Consider the following 19,147-nt stretch of genomic DNA (forward strand, 5'->3'; position numbering starts at 1 on the left):
TTTTGCTTGCTGGGAATATGCCAGCAAACTCGAGCATGATACCGCAGCAGATTTCAATCTGCTGCTTCCTCATTAAGCTTAGTTTCTAACAGCACAGATTATCAACATAAAAAATTGATAGAAATACAGCAAAAATCGAATATTTTATCTGCTACCATAACATGACAGTAAATTCGTAATAAATATCGAACACAATCTGACAAATTAAACTGTAAACGCAGAAAGACAGCAAAAACAAAGCATGAAATGCTATCACATTGCGACACCAGAAATGCGGCGAAGATACAGCACGATGTATTACATGAAGTACTGACAGCAAAAATGCAACAGAAGCCTCAAGCAGAGCCTGCCGTCATGACATGCCGGCGAAAACGCGGCAGATATATAGAATGCGATCTGCTTTATCAGTTGTTGACGGCAAAAACATAGCAGAAATCGAGCACCAAACTATCATCACAAGTAATTGCAAAAATATAGCAAAAATTTAATACGATATGACGTATTATTAATAATTTTTATTTATTGTTAGTAAAATAAATAATTAATGTATGTAATATACATAATATGTTTATTAATATTATTATTACATTTAATTTACATTATATAATTTTATTTTGATATTTAATTTACATATACATTACAAATTATATATTTTATAATTATATACCTAAATTTAAATGTGGCGTATTCGACTGACTACAGAGTTTTAATCAAACCCAAGATGATATCACATGCAAAAATTTGAACTTTTTTTGATATGAAGATGGAAATCTTCGAGAAGACTTTCCGGAGGATCAGGCCCGGGAAGTGTAGGATTCGACGGGAGGTACGTCGGGCAATCAACCTTACTACCGCCTACTCACTAAAATCATCTATTATAGAAGATGGCTCCTGCACAGGACGCGGCATCGCGGTGGCCAATCATCGTCTTGCTTTTTTAATACATATATGTATTATCAGAAAAGAAAGATGGTGATTGGCCACCGCAATGCCGCTTTGTCGCGTCCTGTGTGCAGGAGCCATCACACATCTGATATAACAAACTCGCGTTCTATACCTGCCGCGTTTTTGTCATCATGCCATGACGGCAGGCTCTGCTCGATTTCTGCTGCATTTTTGCTGTTAGTACTTCATGTGATACATCGTGCTGTATCTTCGCCGCGTTTCTGATATCGCAGCGTGATAACAAATATGTCAAATTTCTAGCTACATTTTATTAATTTAAAGTGACATCATGACATCTGTTTTTTTACTTAATTTTTTGTGATATTGTGTCAACACACAATGTCTGATTTTTGTTTTGTTAATGTTATTAAATTTTGTTGTACTTTTGCTGCATTTTTGGGGGCACATTCCCAGATAATCATTTCTGCTGTGACAAATATTGGCAACAGATTCTGTTGCCAAGAAAGTAGGAAATGAGGAACATATCTTGTCATTGCAAACACTATTAGCAGACATTCAGCAAATATTTTAACAATGTCTGTCATCAGAATACACAACAAAATAATAGGTAACTGCGAGCAGATTTATTAAAAGTATTGCTGACAAATTGACGACAAACATCAAAGTGCAAACAATGTTAGCAAATTGCTTATAGAAATGCAATAACATTTGTGCGTCAAAGTACGCGACAGATTGATACCAGAAACGCAGCAGATTTGTCGAAATGTCAAATTGGCAATAAAAAGCCCGGCACTGTCGATAGGCGGCCTACTCTCTCGGGAGTAAAATGCAGTCAATTCGCTACATAGGTTCGGAGAGACGCTATTAGCGCTACCAGCATCAGTCCATCTTCATTACTTATTAAAAGTAGAACAAGGATAAACTGCTGCTGATAGCGCTAATAGCGTCTCCCCGAACGCACCCATAAAGACAACTCGCAACGCGGCTAAGGTAAGCAAAAGTTACCTTCCTTTGCTGCGCTTGCGGTGTCCGATGTAGTGGAGGACCGCCACATAATACTTTTATAATACAGGACTGGTAATATTTTTATTTTTTTGGAATGATATTTAACTCCAAGAAATTTAGTGAAATTAATTGCACCTAGAATAGTTGATATATCTGCAATATGAAGGGTGTAAGCGAGGAAACGAATCTTTTGTCGTAGAGGAATTGAGCGGTTTTTTCGCGCTCATTGCAGGCAGAGAGAGAGAGTGCCATCCGCGTTCACGATTTTGCGGAGGGGATTGGCGGAGCGAGATGAACGCTTACGTGCTTTGCGCAATCGCGCGTGGCGTTTGTTTGTCTTACGAAGGAAAGCGCGATTGTTTTTACTCTGATCGTGTATACAAGGCGTTGTTGCTAACCGGGATCCTCTGTTATTATGCCTGGTTGCTGGGGCATTCAAAATGTTCCGATCGGTCTCGAACAAAGGGAGAAAATAGATAGGTCAATTAAGGCCTCCTTATAGGAAATATTAAATGCTAAGGAGGGAGTGGGAGGTAAATTATTCAATCTGTTCTTACTCCTGAATTAATAAATCTTCCAAAGAGATTGTTTACATCGATTCTCAAATAAAATTATAACTGTGAAAACGAAAAGATGCGACAAATCTGTCGTCCACCTGTCATCATTTACGAATACAGATCTGCTGCATATTTAGTGCAAATCTGCTGTGAGTTTACGTTGCAACATCTGTTCTCAATTTACTGCGTGAATTTGTACTGCTAGTGACAGACCTGTTCTGATGTTGCACCCAATTTGATATCAAGATTTGATGACAATTTTTGCTTCTAATTAAGGTGCACTCGAGGACACAGTAGGCCATAGTTTTGACAGTCGGATTCTGCAAAAAATTTTTAGCAATTTAGTCTGCTGACAATTTGGTAGCAAATGGTTAGCTGGGATTGTGATGCAAAGTCTACTCGATTTTTGTCGTGTTTCTGTTAATGTTAGTTGAAATGGCAAACTGTAATTGCTTGCTGTCCAACTTTTGCCAGCATAATATGTGTCAAAATTTTTCAGTTCGTGCTCTCGGCAGGTTTGGCTATCTGAATATGACAATATTTATTCGATACGTGTTAAACACGCAAATTATATGTATTTGATACGCATCTGTAATTGCAAATACGCGTTTATAATGTGTTCTGTCATATATCCGTACATATATATATCCCACACAGCACACTTTATCCTGAGGATATCTTCATGTTATCGAGATATCCAATTGGACATATTGCAATTCCATGGATGTCTTACGGTTATTGCGATATCCCTCGGATATCTGATGGATATTGCGATATCCTGTGCTGTGTGGGATATTACAAATAGTTTAAAATAATAAAAATGATTTTATACTACTTATATATTTTTAAAATGTTAAAGTGTTAGCATTTTGACATTTTTTTATACGTTCGGCCGATGGTCCAAAATCAGTCACATCATTGCTTGACAATTCTAGCAACAAATAATCTTTTTCCGTTTCTTTTTGTGCTAATCTCGTCTCTTATGCCTCGAACAAATCACGGTTATTTCTTTTTTCCATATAACATAAATTACTTTTTTTTTCCTCGTCCTTATATAGCCTCTTATCAGAAGCGTGTGATGACCCCTCAGCGTATTTCTGTGGTGTACGTTTTTACAATTTACATAGATATACGGGACTTACAGTTTAAATTTCGGCCGGTTCCGAACGATCTGATTAGAGCCTAATAATTTATTATTATGTAACCTTAAAAAGAACACAATGAAATACGCATTAATTATACAGCAATTACATACAATAATTGTATGGAAATTCAAATCTATTACAAAATAAAAAACTTACCTTTGACTCACTATTTAATATAAATTATTTTTCACTATATAATTAAAATATGTTTGCTGTTCTACACTTAGATAATAGAAATGTGACTGAAAAACATCGTTTAATGATTTATTGAGATCAGTGGTGCTACTACGATACGCCATCTTATTACATTTCGTTAAATATAATATATCAATTACGCGTTTGATACATTTATCATTATGTAATATGCGCAATATATTTGCTGTATATTATATACGTATTTCGACTTGAATATTTCATACTTATTGCATTAATTACGTATTTAACATATTATATTTGATATGAAATGAAACGCAATGAAAATGCAATATTGTTACGTATTTAATAGAGGAAGTGCGCCGGTTGTGGGCACGCTCTAGTTGTGGGCACCCCTACGTAAATTTGGACAGCAAGCATACGTTACTGATCTGAGTACTGAAAAACGTGTATGTTGACGATACGCAGTTTTCGTGTTGATACCGAAACGAATACACGCATTTGCGTAGTAGCTGTGAGCATAGTAAAAATTATTTGCAATAAATAAACAGAAAAGTGATTTTCTATTCTTTTCGAAGTGCGATAAATCGGTGTGAATTCTTTCAACAAGGTAAGTGTTTTTATTGTGTTTGCAGTGTTGTTTTTGTATTTTGTGATTTCATTTCGTATTCAACCAAAATTTTTGCACCACATAATTTGTTAGTCTTTTGGAAAAATAGCTGCCATTCCCGGTTATGAGCACCTTCATGTAACCGGTTGTGGGCACCCTTGTTTTTTTTCATTTAATGCGTGTGTTTGGTTGAGAAACTGCGTAATATCGTTCTTTATGTTGACGTAACGTATTTTATCACTGTTTTTATGCATTTCACGCATTTTTAGCCACGTCAACCTCGGAAAAATCATTTGATTAAAAAAACATGGATTTTAATGCGCTGTTGCAAGCCATTAAGTGTTTTTTAACGGACAATAAACCTGTCAAAGGGACTGCTAAAGTATATGGCATTCGGAGCAGTCTGCAACGCTATTTGAAGAAAATGGCAGCCCAATTTGACGACATTTCATCCGGTGAAGATGGTGTTTTGTTGGAATTCGTCTGGACCTACTGCCACGGAAATTGACCGTCGCAAACTCTATTAAATGCAATGGATGCAATCGTCTGGTGCATTTAAAATGCGCTGATATGCGTGCCAGCTACTTCACATGCAAGCATTGTGCCTTTGATTTCGAAGATGAAGAAAGCGATGAGTAATGTGAAAACGTTTCATCTTTTTTTGTTCTTTTTGCCAGTGAAGGCTTCTAAAATAAATAAATTTTTATTTTCTCTTTATTTGTGGTGGTTTTTCTTCATATTTTTCCATTTTTAGCGAATTTTTCAAGGGTGCCCACAACCGGGTACAAATTTTTTTTTGTCCAAAAATTGTCACTTTACTAAATTTTTGATAAAATTTTTCTAGTTGAAGAAATCAATTTAGTTCCTTCACTGACAGTTAGCTAAGGCCTCTAGCTTTCTACTGGTACACATATGTCTGCATAATATGCATTTAGTCAAAAATTATGAGCTAAAAACAAAACGGTGCCCACAACCGGCGTACTTCCCCTATATATTTGTAATGAAAGGTGCTGTGGGGGTATCTTAAATTTGAAAAAAATTTCCAAATTTGTCAAATTTTTAGGTCCGCCATTTTGAATTTTGCATTTTTGACATCAAATTTGTAATCAGCAACCCCAAAAACTTTTAGAAGAATATTTTTGTGTAAATTTGTACATTTTGATTCTACGTTTATATTATAGATATTTTAGGCCCGCCATTTTGAATTCGTCACTTTGAATTTTGTATTTTCTGCATCAGATTTGAAATCCGCGATCCCTAAAACCCTTATACGCAAATTTTGACATTAATTGGATAAAAACTGTCCAATTTATAAGTGTTGGGGTCCTAAAAAGACCACATTCCGTCAACGACGTGACAAAATAGGTCAAGCGAGAGTTAAAACATCTTTTAGATATGGTTGAAAGACGTCCTAAAGTTGTCATAAAACCGGCTTTTTAAGACGTCTTCTAAAAATGTCTTAAAAACTTCTTTAAGACGGCTCTTAAGACATCTTTAAAACGTCTTCTGATATATCTTAAAGACGTCTTTATGAGAATTTTTTAAAGACGTCTTTAAGACATTAAAAGCTGTTTTAGAGATGTCTAAATTATTATATTTGCTTGGATTTAATGTGAGATCTAAACGGGAACATAGATCTTATTGGATTTTATTGGATCTCTATTTTAACCTGATCTAATAAGGTCTAATAGGATCTATGTATGAATATAATATTCTATATATTATATCATATTCTATCATATCTCAGTAAACATCAATATCTTGTAGAAATCGAAAAGACATCTTACTCAAGATGTCTTCAAGACATTTCTAAAAGATATTTAAGAAAATTTTGTTGAAGATAAATCTTCATAAAATTTCTAAAACATCTGAAAGACATTTTAAAAGATGTCTTTAAAATTTTCGAACTAGACATGCCAAAGATATCTAAATGAAAGATCTATATAAGATATCTCATATCTTTCCCTGACCAAAAGCCTAATATTAGGCTTATAATTAAATTGACCGAAAACACTATAGACGGAATTCATAGACCGATCTTAAGTTCAAGAATTGTCTTAAGTCTAGCTTTGAGCCAACTTGAGACTTTACTTAATCAATGAAATAACAGCATTGACGTCTTAAGCTCGTGTTTAAGATGGGTCTTGAATAAGATTCGACTATGAATACCGGCCTATATATTCGTTTAGCTAAAATTCTTTTATCATGCATTTATATGCATTTATTTCGAAATAAATTGAAGTTATTTTGTATAATGACATTTTATATACTGTCTCATACAAAGTGCGACATAATTATGTTTTTATATGCATTTTTCAACACATTTTTATAATTATTTTAATAATAAACAATAATATAAAGTTTAAATATAGCAAAAAAAATAATCACTTATTTTTTTCTAACTGGAAGCTTAATATTAGGCCCTAGAGTGATGTCATCTTCGTAGTTCATCTCACTGACAAGGATAAAAATGTTTTAGGATAAAAATTAAAAATTAAGACTAAAAAAGCCCCAAAAAAGGCTGGTCCTTTAGTTTAAGTGTTAAAGATGTCTTTTATACATATATCTTGAAGAAAAATTCTAGAATTACGTTAAGATATCTATAATATAAACGTCTTTATATATTTATTATTACTCAACATAAAAAAAGACATTTTAAATTATAATTTAATAGCTCATGTGGCTGTGAAATATCCGCCACAATACAATGTGCATATACGCGAGCAACATCCGCAGCCACGTAGTTCGCGGAACCGCCGCTATAAACGACAACGCGGTGCTGCCTTTCTCGTGATGTAATTTACGAGAGCGGTCACCACTTGGACACCCTAAGAGCAAAAAGTCGACTTTGGGTGCGTTTCGATATTCACTGCCAGTACTGAAAATCTATAGTTTACGTCACATACACTGTAGAATTTCAGTATTGACAGTGAATATCGAAACGCAGCCTTTATGTTGACTTGAAGTCAACCGTAACTGTGACTTGACGTAAAGTCGACTTTTGTTAAGGACGAAAATCGACTTCAAGTCGACGAATGTCCCAAGAAACGCCGATTTCCCGTCATGACGAAAAGTTATTTTCCGTCAACTTTAAACATAGAGCTTGTATTAATGGAGGGACCATTGCTATATGCCGAAGTCCGCGCGGGGAGAATTGACATGAATATATTCTCATATATTTTGTCTTTTTTCGTGTTGGACATCCCCACCACTCCATTTTCTAGAAGAAAAGAAGCGCCACACATACGAGCAGTACGACAAGTACGAGCCTACTTACTTGGTGTCTACTTGGGCCTTGGGCTGTTACAATTAGTACAAAAAATTTTTACATACGAAAGTAATACATTCATTGATTGGCATGCATCTTTTAGATTCTAAATTATGTACCACTTAATGAATGCACAGTGTTATCTTTGTAAGCAATTTTTTTTATACGAGTTCGAGAATCGTATAGTTCAGATTGTATAATTACGAACCTGTTCCCACACGAAAAAGGACAGAATATATCCACCTCTCTGTCGATTCTCCTTGCGCGCGTCGCGATGCACCAAGGCCCCTCCATTAATACAAGCTCTATGACTTTAAACGTCAGATTTCAGTCAACTTTCTACGCAGGTCGAAAACGCGAGAATTTTAGATGCAAGTATATTTTTAAGGTTATGAGTAGATGTTTAACTTGTCCTGTCAAATATCCCAGATAGCACAGGACGTCCTCAGGATCATCCTGAATATGTCCCGGGATGTCCTGGGATCTTGTCAGGATATAATAGTTGTATTATTGTAAATATTTTATGTATAAATTTGACTTTTAAAGTAAGTTTAGAATGTTAAATTCTGTAATAGTATTAATATAAATTGAAATTTTACTCATGTCTTGAGGACATCCTTGGGATGTCCTGAGGATATATGTATTCTAGCTGAAAACGTTATTCTTAAAATATTGTATAAAGAGTTTCATTAGCTACAAAATGTCTGAAAATAAACTAAATATAATGACTGTATAAATACCAGACATTTTAAATAGCCTAGAATGTTCTAAGAATATGATATTCTGAAAGTCCTCAGGACGTTCTAAGAGAGTCTTCAGGACATCCTACGAAAGTCCTCAGGACATCCTAAAATAGTATTCAGGGACATCCTGGACGTATAGTAATTTTTGAAAAAGACGGGTAAATTAATATAGCAAGTGAGAAATCTTTGAATATCGTACGTATTTCTAGAATGTATTGCAAAATCAAATGTGTAAAAATGTTGACTTCAAAGTCAGATTGAATGTCTACATTTATTGAAACAATATGGCATATTAGCAATACTAAAAAATTATAAAAGATGACATTAAATAATTTTTTTATTTTATTTTATACAAACGGCGCAAAAACAGTTTTTTTAATAAGTTATTCCACATGCTATTTCGCGCGCATATGTAAAAATGATTTTAAAAAACTGTAAAACTTTATATTTATTTATAAAAATATAAGTTAATTATATATGTTTCATCCTTCTGACAACATCTACTGTAATGATCTATAACAAATATGTATGCATAAACAAGAAATACTCATGGATCATCACGAAGCGTTAGGAAGCGTATGGTCTTCGAAGTCAAGCATCGTCGGCGATGGTTGATACTTGGATGGGTGACCGTTTTCTTGGGTACAGAGATTAAACATGCTTTAACAGGTACAACTGTCGCTGAAACATGTATAGTCTCTTCTTCCTCTTACAAAATTATTGTAGAGATAATTTGAACTTTTAATTTTTTGTTAAAGTTTTTTTTCAATTCTCAAAAACTGTTAAAAATACTTAGAAATATTTAAAAAATTTTCTAAATTAATCGGAATTTTTTATTTTTTAAATTTTTCTGAGAAACGTTTCAATTCTTACAAAAAATCAATACATTTATCAAAAATCCGAAAAAAAAAAAATCTAAAAAATCTGACAAAAAGTGGTCATTGTTTGCTATTCCTGAGGATGTCCTGAGGAAATCCTATGATATCCTTAGAACATCCGATGGACTGTCCTCAGGATGTCCGATGGACTGTCCTCAGGATGTCCGATGGACTGTCCTCAGGATGTCCTGAGGACTAAAAAGTGGCGCTCGTTTGCTATTCCTCAGGATGTCCTGAGGATGTCCCGGGATAAAATCAGGATGTCCTCAGGATATCCACGAAGTCCGTCCTGGACGTCCTGAGGACGTCCGTGTGCTATCTGGAATGAGAAAAAATTTACGAGAATTATCGAAACGTCAGAGAAATAGACGTACTTTGCTATTTTATCATCGTAATTCTGAATTTCCTGTTTCAAACAGTGATCATATTATGGTAGTGGTATTCTTTCCAAGTCATCTGCAAGAGTGGATATTTGCCTATGTTTGAAATGGCCACGCGTAAGTTTGACCACGTTCGAAATGGCCACGTTTGGAATAGCCACGTTTGGAATAGCCACGGGAAACATTGCACGGAGTTCAATTTACCCACGTTCGAAACGGCCACGTTCGGAATGGCCACGTTCGAAACGATCGCGTTCGTAATGGCTACGTTAAAAACGGCTACGTTCGAAACGGCCATGTTTGGAACGAGTGACCTTCACTTGGACACAGTACAATTGGACACAGTGCAAATGGACACGGTGCAAATGGACACAAAATAATGTACACGTTTCAAATGGACACGGTTTATTTCGACACAGAAATTTTAGACAGTAATTTTGTACACAGGAACAATAAATTTAAATTACAATTAGACAAATTACAATTTAGACACGATAAAAATGTACACCGTGCAATTGGACACGTAAAATTACACCGCAAAGTTGTACACCGCCAAATTATACACTGTAAAGTTGTACACTGCAAAGTTGTACACCGCAAACTTGTACACCGCAAAGTTGTACACCGCAACCCAGGGAGAAACGCGAGATCGGATAGACATCGAGCATACGTCTATCAGACGCATCTAAGCTAGATCGATAGACGCATCTAGATAGACGTCGAAGTGACCTTTTTCAGACGCGTATAATAGACCTTCTGTGTAACCTTATTATAGACGTTTAATAGACGTTCTGCGTAACGTATTATAGACGTATAATAGATTTACCTCTACACGGAGAGAATTTTTTCTTAGAATTTACCCTCAAAATCAGTGGTAGTCATGGGACAACACGGACTTTGAAGAGTTTTAGTAAAATTTGATAAAATTTTACTGAAATTTAACCAAAACATTTTACAATATAGAATAGTTTAGTTAATAATAATAATAATACTTTATTCTCTTCAGCAAATTACAGCCAAGAAGGGGACTTGGTTTACATAGAGTCTAACCATTCATCCATCCATCCATCCTTTCGTATAGTTTATCCTCTCCTATTACCCTATCTCCTCACTAACCCCTTTTCTCTTCCTACAGTTCAACCTTCTCACTTATTTAACATATACTTTAATATACAAAAAGAAACACTTACCAGCATAAATATTTCCAAATATAAATATAAATATAAATATAAATTGTGACAAAAGAAAAGAAAGAAAGGGAGGAAATAGAAAGTTTCCCTGACGTCATCGCTCGATTTTGCTCCTCGGGGTTCGCCGAGGACTCTATGCTCGATCGTTTTGTCCTGGTGTTGGTGACCCTAAATGTAGAATGGTAGTAATAGTCTAAATGTTGCGCGACGCGCCGAAAATCGACAGGTCGTATCGACATGTATCGACTCCATAGATCGTGGAGCCCCGAAAGAAGCCGAGCCGTGTTGTAAGCACAGGGGAAGGAGATACTTCCCTTCCGTCTGTTGAAGCGGCGAGTCGTCGGTGCGCGGGGAGCTGTCTTGAGTTGCGAACGAACAAATTATAATTAAATATAGTGGAGTGGTGCCGGTGGAGACGAACCGTTGTGAGATTGTGATCCGGGGCCATGTAAATTGTGAGTTAAATAAATTCATGTCTCCGTCTACTCTCAGTAGTCTTGCAATCGATTATTACTTGGGTCCTCCAATGGAACCCGCCTTGTGAGTCTCGTCCTTTCCCATCACGTGTGTGGTTATCAGTTCCGTTAACTGATTGGCGCCCAAATTTTATTCGGAATAGATAGACTTTAAATTTAATAAAATTATAATCAGTAAGAACTAGAGCCCTGCCAGCCGAAGGACCCCGGCCGCGGCAGGTGAAGGTTAAATAATACCGTCTCAAAATATACATATACTATCGTACAAAAGAAATACCACGGATCTAACAACCTATCAAAAACGCTCTGTTACCTTATTTGGTCTCTATAATACATTCTATTAATTTACTACATACTATATACTATATACCATATGCTATACAAACTATATATCATATAATACATACTACATATCATATATCCTATTATCACAGATTTCTCTCTTTTCCTTACGGTCAATACAGTCTTCTTTCCTATCACATTTATACTACCCGTCTCTTATATCGTACCCTGTCTCCTATACACTTAAATACTAAATACTTCTATATACTACTACTTACTGCTACTACTACCTTTCTTTAACATTGCTTTAGCATTTACTCCATGGGTCCTTCTCCTTTGTTCCTTGATCATTCCGATTTCCTAATTAACTCTAGTCTTTTCTTCTCTCTCCAAAACTTACTCAATATCTCTTTTTTTACTCTATCTAATTCGTCGTTCCTAATCCTTTCCGTTCTTTCATTTTTATTCTTACCTAGATCTTTAAACCATCCGCTCGCCACTTCGCACTCTTCTATAAAATGTGATAACTGATCCCTACCTTTTTTACAAAATATGCAAACTCTCCTTTTTTCTTCCAGCCAGTACTTATTGTATTCCTCTATATTACCACATCTCAATCTAACTAGCGCCCTTACACCTATAGAACATCTTTTATTTTTATTTTCAAGATTTTTCCTACACAAATACTTAGGTTTAATACCTATCATATCTAAGTCTTTTTCCCTTTAACTCGTATTATATTTTGCGTGACTGAATCTCCGATCTTCCTCTTGCTTTTGTATATCTCTGTCCCTAATCTCTAATTCTTTGGTTAAGTTTCTTTTCCTTTTCTGACCTAACATATCTACAGCCTTTGTACTCCATCCATTTCTATTATAGTAATTCTCTCTCTCTAATCCATACTGGTCCTGCCACTCATCCTTTTCTTTTTCTTTCCAACATTTCTTAATCCACCTATCCTCTTCCATTCCCTTTATTTTTTCCTCAAATCTCCTAGCTCTAATTCCCCATTTTATTCGTAATTTGTCTAATCCTAATTCTAGCTATTAAATACCTTGGTGTACAAAAATCCAGACTAAAAATCCACCTAGCGTAGTCCATCATTATCTTCTCTAACTCTCTTTTTTCTTCCCACCCCCAAATTTCTACTCCATATTCCATTACTAGATACCTAAACAACATCCATCTTCTCCTAAAATCATTTCTACAGATTCTTTCTCCTAACCCCCAGACCCTATTTGCTGCCATTTTCCCTTTCCCTGCTAACTCTATAATATGATCTTTATAATCACCCTTTCTATTAAAAATAAAACCGAGATATTTAAACGTTTTCACTTCCTCTAATTCTCTGTTTTCCCATTTCCATTTATCTATCCTTTCTTTCCTGTTCCTATTAAAGACTAAAACTTTTGTTTTTTCAGTATTCAGTTCCAAATTTTTATTTTTTAGTATTTTTTTAAGCGTGTCCATCATGTCCAGTAGTCCTACTCTGTTTTTTGCCAACAATACCATATCGTCCGCGTAAGCTAAAGACCATATCCTATCCTTATCTAATTTAATTCCTCCTATATTTCTTTTACACATAAACTTATCTATGTCCGCTATATATAAATTGAAAAGTAAAGGACTCATCACACATCCCTGTCTTACCCCCTTCGTCGTGTTGAAAACCTCTGTCAATCCTTCTTCTGTCCTGACTGCTACTCTTGTGTCTTCATATATTTTCTTCACTCTTCTAATCAACTGGGTCTCTATTCCTTCTTCTTCCATCAATTCCCATAATTTTTTTCTTCTAATGTTATCGAAAGCTGCTTTCAGATCCACGAATAAAGCGAAAACCTTGCTCTCACCTTTCCTCTTCTCCCTCTGCACGATGTGATTCAGAATAAAAATATCCTCCATTGTACTTCTACCCTTTCTAAAACCTCCTTGGCTCTCTGGCAGCACCTCCAGTCTTTCCGTTTCTTTTTCTAATTTGTTTCTTAGTATTTCCGCGTAGATCTTATATGCCGAAGCGAGAAGTGAGATTCCCCTGTAGTTTTCCGTTATATCCTGATCTCCTTTTTTGTGTAGTGGAACTATAATGCTTACTTTCCAATCCTCCGGAGTGTCGCCTCCCTTCCAGAGTCGTTTTATGATTTCTATTAGTCCTATTCTTACTGCCGTACCTCCATACCTCCAAGCTTCCATTGGTATTCCATCAATCCCTGGGGCTTTCTTGTTTTTTAGTTTCTCCAGTGCACATCCAATCTCCTCCTCGAAATCCATCTCTTCTCTCCCTTCTGATCTCTCCTCTTCCTTGCTTTCCATCCTATTCTCTGTTGCCCTATCCACATTCTTCTCTACTCCTTCCAATAAATTCATGAAGTGAGTCTTCCATCTATCCTTTGTGATACTGTTCCTTGTCTGCCTCTTCCCGCCTCTTTTCCTATTTATGAATTTCCACACCTCTGATTCGTTTTTCAGATTTCTAAGCTCTTTCTCTTCTTCCTTCCATTCTTCTTGTTTTTGTTCTAAATATGTCTTAAAACTTCCCTTTTCCTTCATATACTGTTCTCTTGTGATTCTCCCTTTCTTCCATATCCTCATCATCCTGTGCAGTCTCCTTTTCTTCTTAGTGCATCCTCTGTCCCACCAATCCTTGTGACCTATTTCCTTCCTTTTCCATTTGACTTCCCTTTTTACCATCGCTTCTTGGATCATTTCTTTCAAATTCTTCCAAATTTCTTCTATCGGCATACTTCCTACGTTTTCGATCCAGTCCGCCCATTCCGTTTGTTTCTTGTATATATCTTTCGCTTCTTCGTCCCACCTTATTTTAATCCTTCCTTCTTCCCTCTCTTCCTCTTCTTCCATGACTTCCCTCCTTCCGGTCTTCAATCTCATTGACAAGGGCATGTGATCCGAGTCCGTTCTTTCCTCTACTCTAAATTCCTTAACCTTATCTATACAAAAATCATTCGCAATTACATAATCAATAACAGTGTTACCTCTCGCTCCTATGTACGTATATTCTCCCTCTCTATCACCACTTGACGTTTCATTTAAAATCCTACCACCTATTTCCTTGACGAAATTTACTAAATCTCGACCGTTGTTACCTATCGTTTTATCTTTGCTCTTTCTTCCTATTCCTACTTCTCCCTCCATTATTCCTTTCTCTCCTATCCTTATATTAAAATCCCCTCCTATAATTATGTGTTCCCTTCTGTTTTCCTCTACTATTTCCCTGATTGATTCTTTAATATTTCCCCACCTGCCCTGATTGTACACTGATATTACTAGTAAATCCTTTCCATTCATTACACCTCTTAGTCTTGTCAAAATCCATCCCTCTCCACTCCTTTCGATTAACTTCCAACCTTTAATCCCTCCTCCCCTCTTTATTCCTACTATGAAGCCACCCTTAGCCCTACCTTTCTTATTATCCCTTATTGCAAAACTACACTCCCAGGAGTGGGACTTTGACAAGGTATCTTTCAATCTGTTCCAACTTCTCTCCTCTACCCATGTTTCATTTAAGCTAATAAAATCAAAACCTTTCACGTATTTCCAGAAATCTCTATCCTGTCTACCTAATCCTACTATATTCCAAAAAATTAACTCATAATCTAATCCCTTCTCCTCCCCCCTCCCTTTAATCCTAACTTCCCCTTCTTGGCTTAGGCAAAATTTTCTATATCCCTCTCTCCTACTCCTACTTCCCTGAGAACTTCCTCTCTCTCTCTCTCCTATCCTGTCCATCCCCCCTATCGCTACCTCCTCCCTCCTCTTTCTCTATTTCTTCCCATCTTTTCCATATCCCTCCGACTTTAACCCTTCCCATCCCTATCTTAACCGCCCTACCTTTTTCTCTTTCTAACCTCACCCATCTGGCTATTTCTTTCTGCGTATTCCTCTCTAACCATGTTAAGTCGTGTTCTATAAAGAATCGTTCTCCCTTTAATTTTCTTTTATTATACATCACTTCTTTTTTCATTACCTCGTTTTCTAAACAACCTATTACTACTTTCCCACTTATCCAATATCTAGTGACTCTAACTTCTAAATCTAATTTCTCCTTAATCATCTCTTCTATCCAAGTCTTTGTTACTTTTTCTAACTCCTCTCCTCTTATGCCTCTAATTATTATATTATTCTTTCTTTCTTCTTTATCCTTGTCAGCTACTAACCTCTTTAATTTTCCTACTTCTCTATCACTAAATGCTTCGCTATCTATTTCTGATCTACTTCTGGAGCTCGCTCTGCTCGATCTACCTCTACTTCCTTTACTGACGTTAATCGTCCCTACGCTCCACTCACTACCGCTCCCTTCCGTTCTCTCTATCTCTCTCTCTTCTCTACTCACTGTAAATCTTTCTAGCACCGATCCTTCTACCTCTAATAATTTCCTCTCTAACTCATTCGCCCTACTTTCATATTTTTCTCTCTCCGCCTTCATTTCTGCTAATTCTTTTCTTACGTCTTCCTTAAAATTCTTAAATTCTGTTGCTAACGCTCTAACCTCTTTTTCCAATTCCTCTATTCCCCCTATTTCTCTTATCTCCACTTTCTCTTTAAAACCTACCTTCTTTCCTTGTTTGCCTCCTTCTAACGTTAACTTCCTTTGTCCCTCTTCTATCCCATTCCTACTTCCTCTTGCACTTCTCTCCCTTCCCTCTCTCAACATCTTCCCTCCCGCGCTTGTTCTCGAAGCTTCTAACCTTCTACCCTAACCTCCTACCTGCCTTGTGTCTCTTTTCCTTGCTATTATGCCTAATTCCTACCTCTCTTACCTTTCCTCCAATTACTCGCCAAAAATCAATCCCACTCTACCTAGTTTCCTCGAAAATATCTCTTTAACTCGCTTACAATCGCTCTAAATCGCCTTATTATCCGCTCACGCCACACCATACGTCCACACACCAGCGCTCCTCCTAACCAAGTCATAGAATAGTTTAGTTAAATTTTACTAAAATTTTACTAAATTTTACTAAAAATGTAGTAAAATTCTTCGAAGTCCGTGTTCCACGACTACCATAATTTTGAAGGTAAATTCTAAGAGAAAATTTTCTCCGTATAGTAAAAAACCAATTTATATATTTATTAATAAATAATACTAATTTATAATACACTTTTTTAATTCCTTTAAATACAAATAATATTTTTTCTTTATTTTTTTTTCTATTTTTTCTTTTATAATATTTATGATAAATCTTTACGATCTGTCAAATCTAAGACCACAAAAATATGTTGTGAGCGAAACACTCACAACCAATAAATTTATATCATAAAATAAAGGAAATAAAATATTAAAATTATAAGATAGCTCGCCGAGGAAGGCTCGCTATCACAAGGTGTCAGGTGACACATGCCTCGTGCGCTGCCGGCCGGTCATCGCACTGGGCAACGCACCAGCCACCTTAACGAAGTAGCGAAGCCAGCTTAGCAACAATCATGCCACCGGAAATGCATACCTGCATTTTGGCAATTGTTGCTAAACTCGCAAATATTTCCCGCGCGCCGGATGCGCGCGGGAATGACCATATATGGTCATGCGGAGGGCCCGATGCCCCCACTAATAATTAAATCCGCGACACTATTTAAGCCGCTGCCGAACAGCGGCCAGCGGGATCAGTGAATAGTAATCAAGCCGATACGTACGGCCCGCACAAGTGAATTTCGAGTTCGGGACTTAGCCGCGAGCAAATCTCAAGCGAGTAAAGATACGACGCGTTAACTCCAAGTCACGCGCCGTATCTAATCAAGTGTAATACGACGCGGCACCGTCGCCGACCGCAACCAATGTACGAACCGCAGTGAAATAAATCTTTATATCAAATAGACTTAGAATCAGTGAGTGAGTGATTTGAGGACCCTGCCAACAAAAGTCGCCTCTTTCCGCGAGTTCCTACTCCTTGGGCAGCAACGAATCCCGAAAGATCTTTTGTCGCACCGCAAGGTACGGCAAAAATATTTTGTTGTACCGCAAGGCGCAACAAATATTTATAAAATATTTATATAAATATTTATAAAATAGTATTCAAATGAATATTATAAATATTTAGTAAATATTTTATAAATATTGTGTGCTGTCTGGGAATGAAATCTTTACGATCTGTCAAATCTAAGACCACAAAAATATTTATAAAATATTTAGATAAATATTTATAAAATAATATTCAAATAAATATTTTGTAAATATTTTATAAATATAGTGTGCTGTCTGGCAATAAACAAAATCGCATTAATTATTTAAAAAGTAATGCGACATTTCTTCAAAATTATTATCATTCACTTAGACGTCTATTAGATGTTATTTATTAAACGTTGAGAAATGACTTGCAGCTTAAAATAATTTTTTATTAATAATTTATTGTTATTGTATAAAGACTGTTATTGTAAGGTTTTAAACGAACACAATAACACCAAATCACGTTACATCTAAATTAGATATTTCTAGACGTTATTGTAGATGTAGATGGCTCCGACGTCTAACAGACGTTTATCCGATCTTTCATTTCTCCTTGGGAAACTTGTACACCGCAAACTTGTACACCGCAAAGTTTTGCGTGGAAAGTTGCAAACCCATGTGGTGCAGAGAATAATTTGCACACACACACACACACACACACGCACGCACACACACACATACAGAGGGGTGCAAGGGGGGCCTTTGGCTCCCCCTCCCGCAACCACCCTGTCGAAGTCGCTAATCCATGTTGTACATTGCAAACAAAGTAAAGTTTATATGTGTTTACAGATTTCCAATACAATGTACACGGTGTACAACTTTGCGGTGTACAAGTTTGCGGTATACAACTTTTTGCGGTGTACAACTTCGCGGTGTACAAGTTTGCGGTGTATAACTTTGCGGTGTACAACTTTTACATGTCTAAATGAACGGTGTACAATTTTACGGTGCATAACTTGGCGGTGTGCAACTTGGCGGTCTACAAATTTTACGTGTCCAATTGCACGGTGTACATTTTTATCGTGTCCAAATTGTAATTTGTCCAGAATTTATTTTTCCTGTGTACAAAATTACTGTGTCCAAAATTCCTGTGTCGAAATGAACCGTGTCTATTTGAAACGTGTACATTATTTTGTGTCCATTTGCACTGTGTTCAATTGTACTGTGTTCAAGTGAACCACTCTCTTCGGAACGGCCACGTTCGAAATGGTCACGTATGTTTTACTTGAGCATGCGCAACGGTCATATCCTCATGCTTCTTAGTCATAAGCGCATGCTCTGTCTAACACAAGAAAAATCCAGCAGGAAACGATAATGAATTCGACACCAATTCGACGTCGAATCGACATCGAAATGATGATTTCGACGGTGAATCGATGTCGATACGATATACTATTTCTTACTGGGCCCAGCGAGAAACGATAATAAATTCGACATCAATTCGAAGTCGAATCGGCATCGAAATGATGATTTTGTGGCCATTTCGAATGTGATCAAATTTACGCGTGGCCATTTAGGACGCTCCTCATCTGCGATTTACGATAAAAGTAAATAATTTTGCAGACGTTTTGTTTTTCGATGCATTAGTAACGAAAGGCCTT

General features: G+C 36.3%; 1 protein-coding gene across 3 annotated transcripts in view; it reads right to left on the minus strand.

Annotated features, from left to right (window-relative positions):
• The window catches only part of LOC105837419 (recQ-mediated genome instability protein 1), a 123,998-nt gene that overhangs the window by 15,015 nt on the left and 89,836 nt on the right, over positions 1–19,147 (minus strand). The window contains exon 10 of one of the 3 annotated variants that reach the window (XM_036286648.1): positions 1,293–2,788. The exons of the other annotated variants lie outside the window; for them this stretch is intronic. Within the exon in view, the coding sequence (XP_036142541.1) occupies positions 2,624–2,788 (165 nt within the window). The 3' untranslated portion in view covers positions 1,293–2,623. Of the gene's footprint in view, positions 1–1,292; positions 2,789–19,147 lie in introns of those variants that run through there. 3 annotated transcript variants of the gene reach the window in all.

Source organism: Monomorium pharaonis, chromosome 5 (genome assembly GCF_013373865.1).
Source record: "Monomorium pharaonis isolate MP-MQ-018 chromosome 5, ASM1337386v2, whole genome shotgun sequence".
Lineage (NCBI taxonomy): Eukaryota > Metazoa > Arthropoda > Insecta > Hymenoptera > Formicidae > Monomorium > Monomorium pharaonis.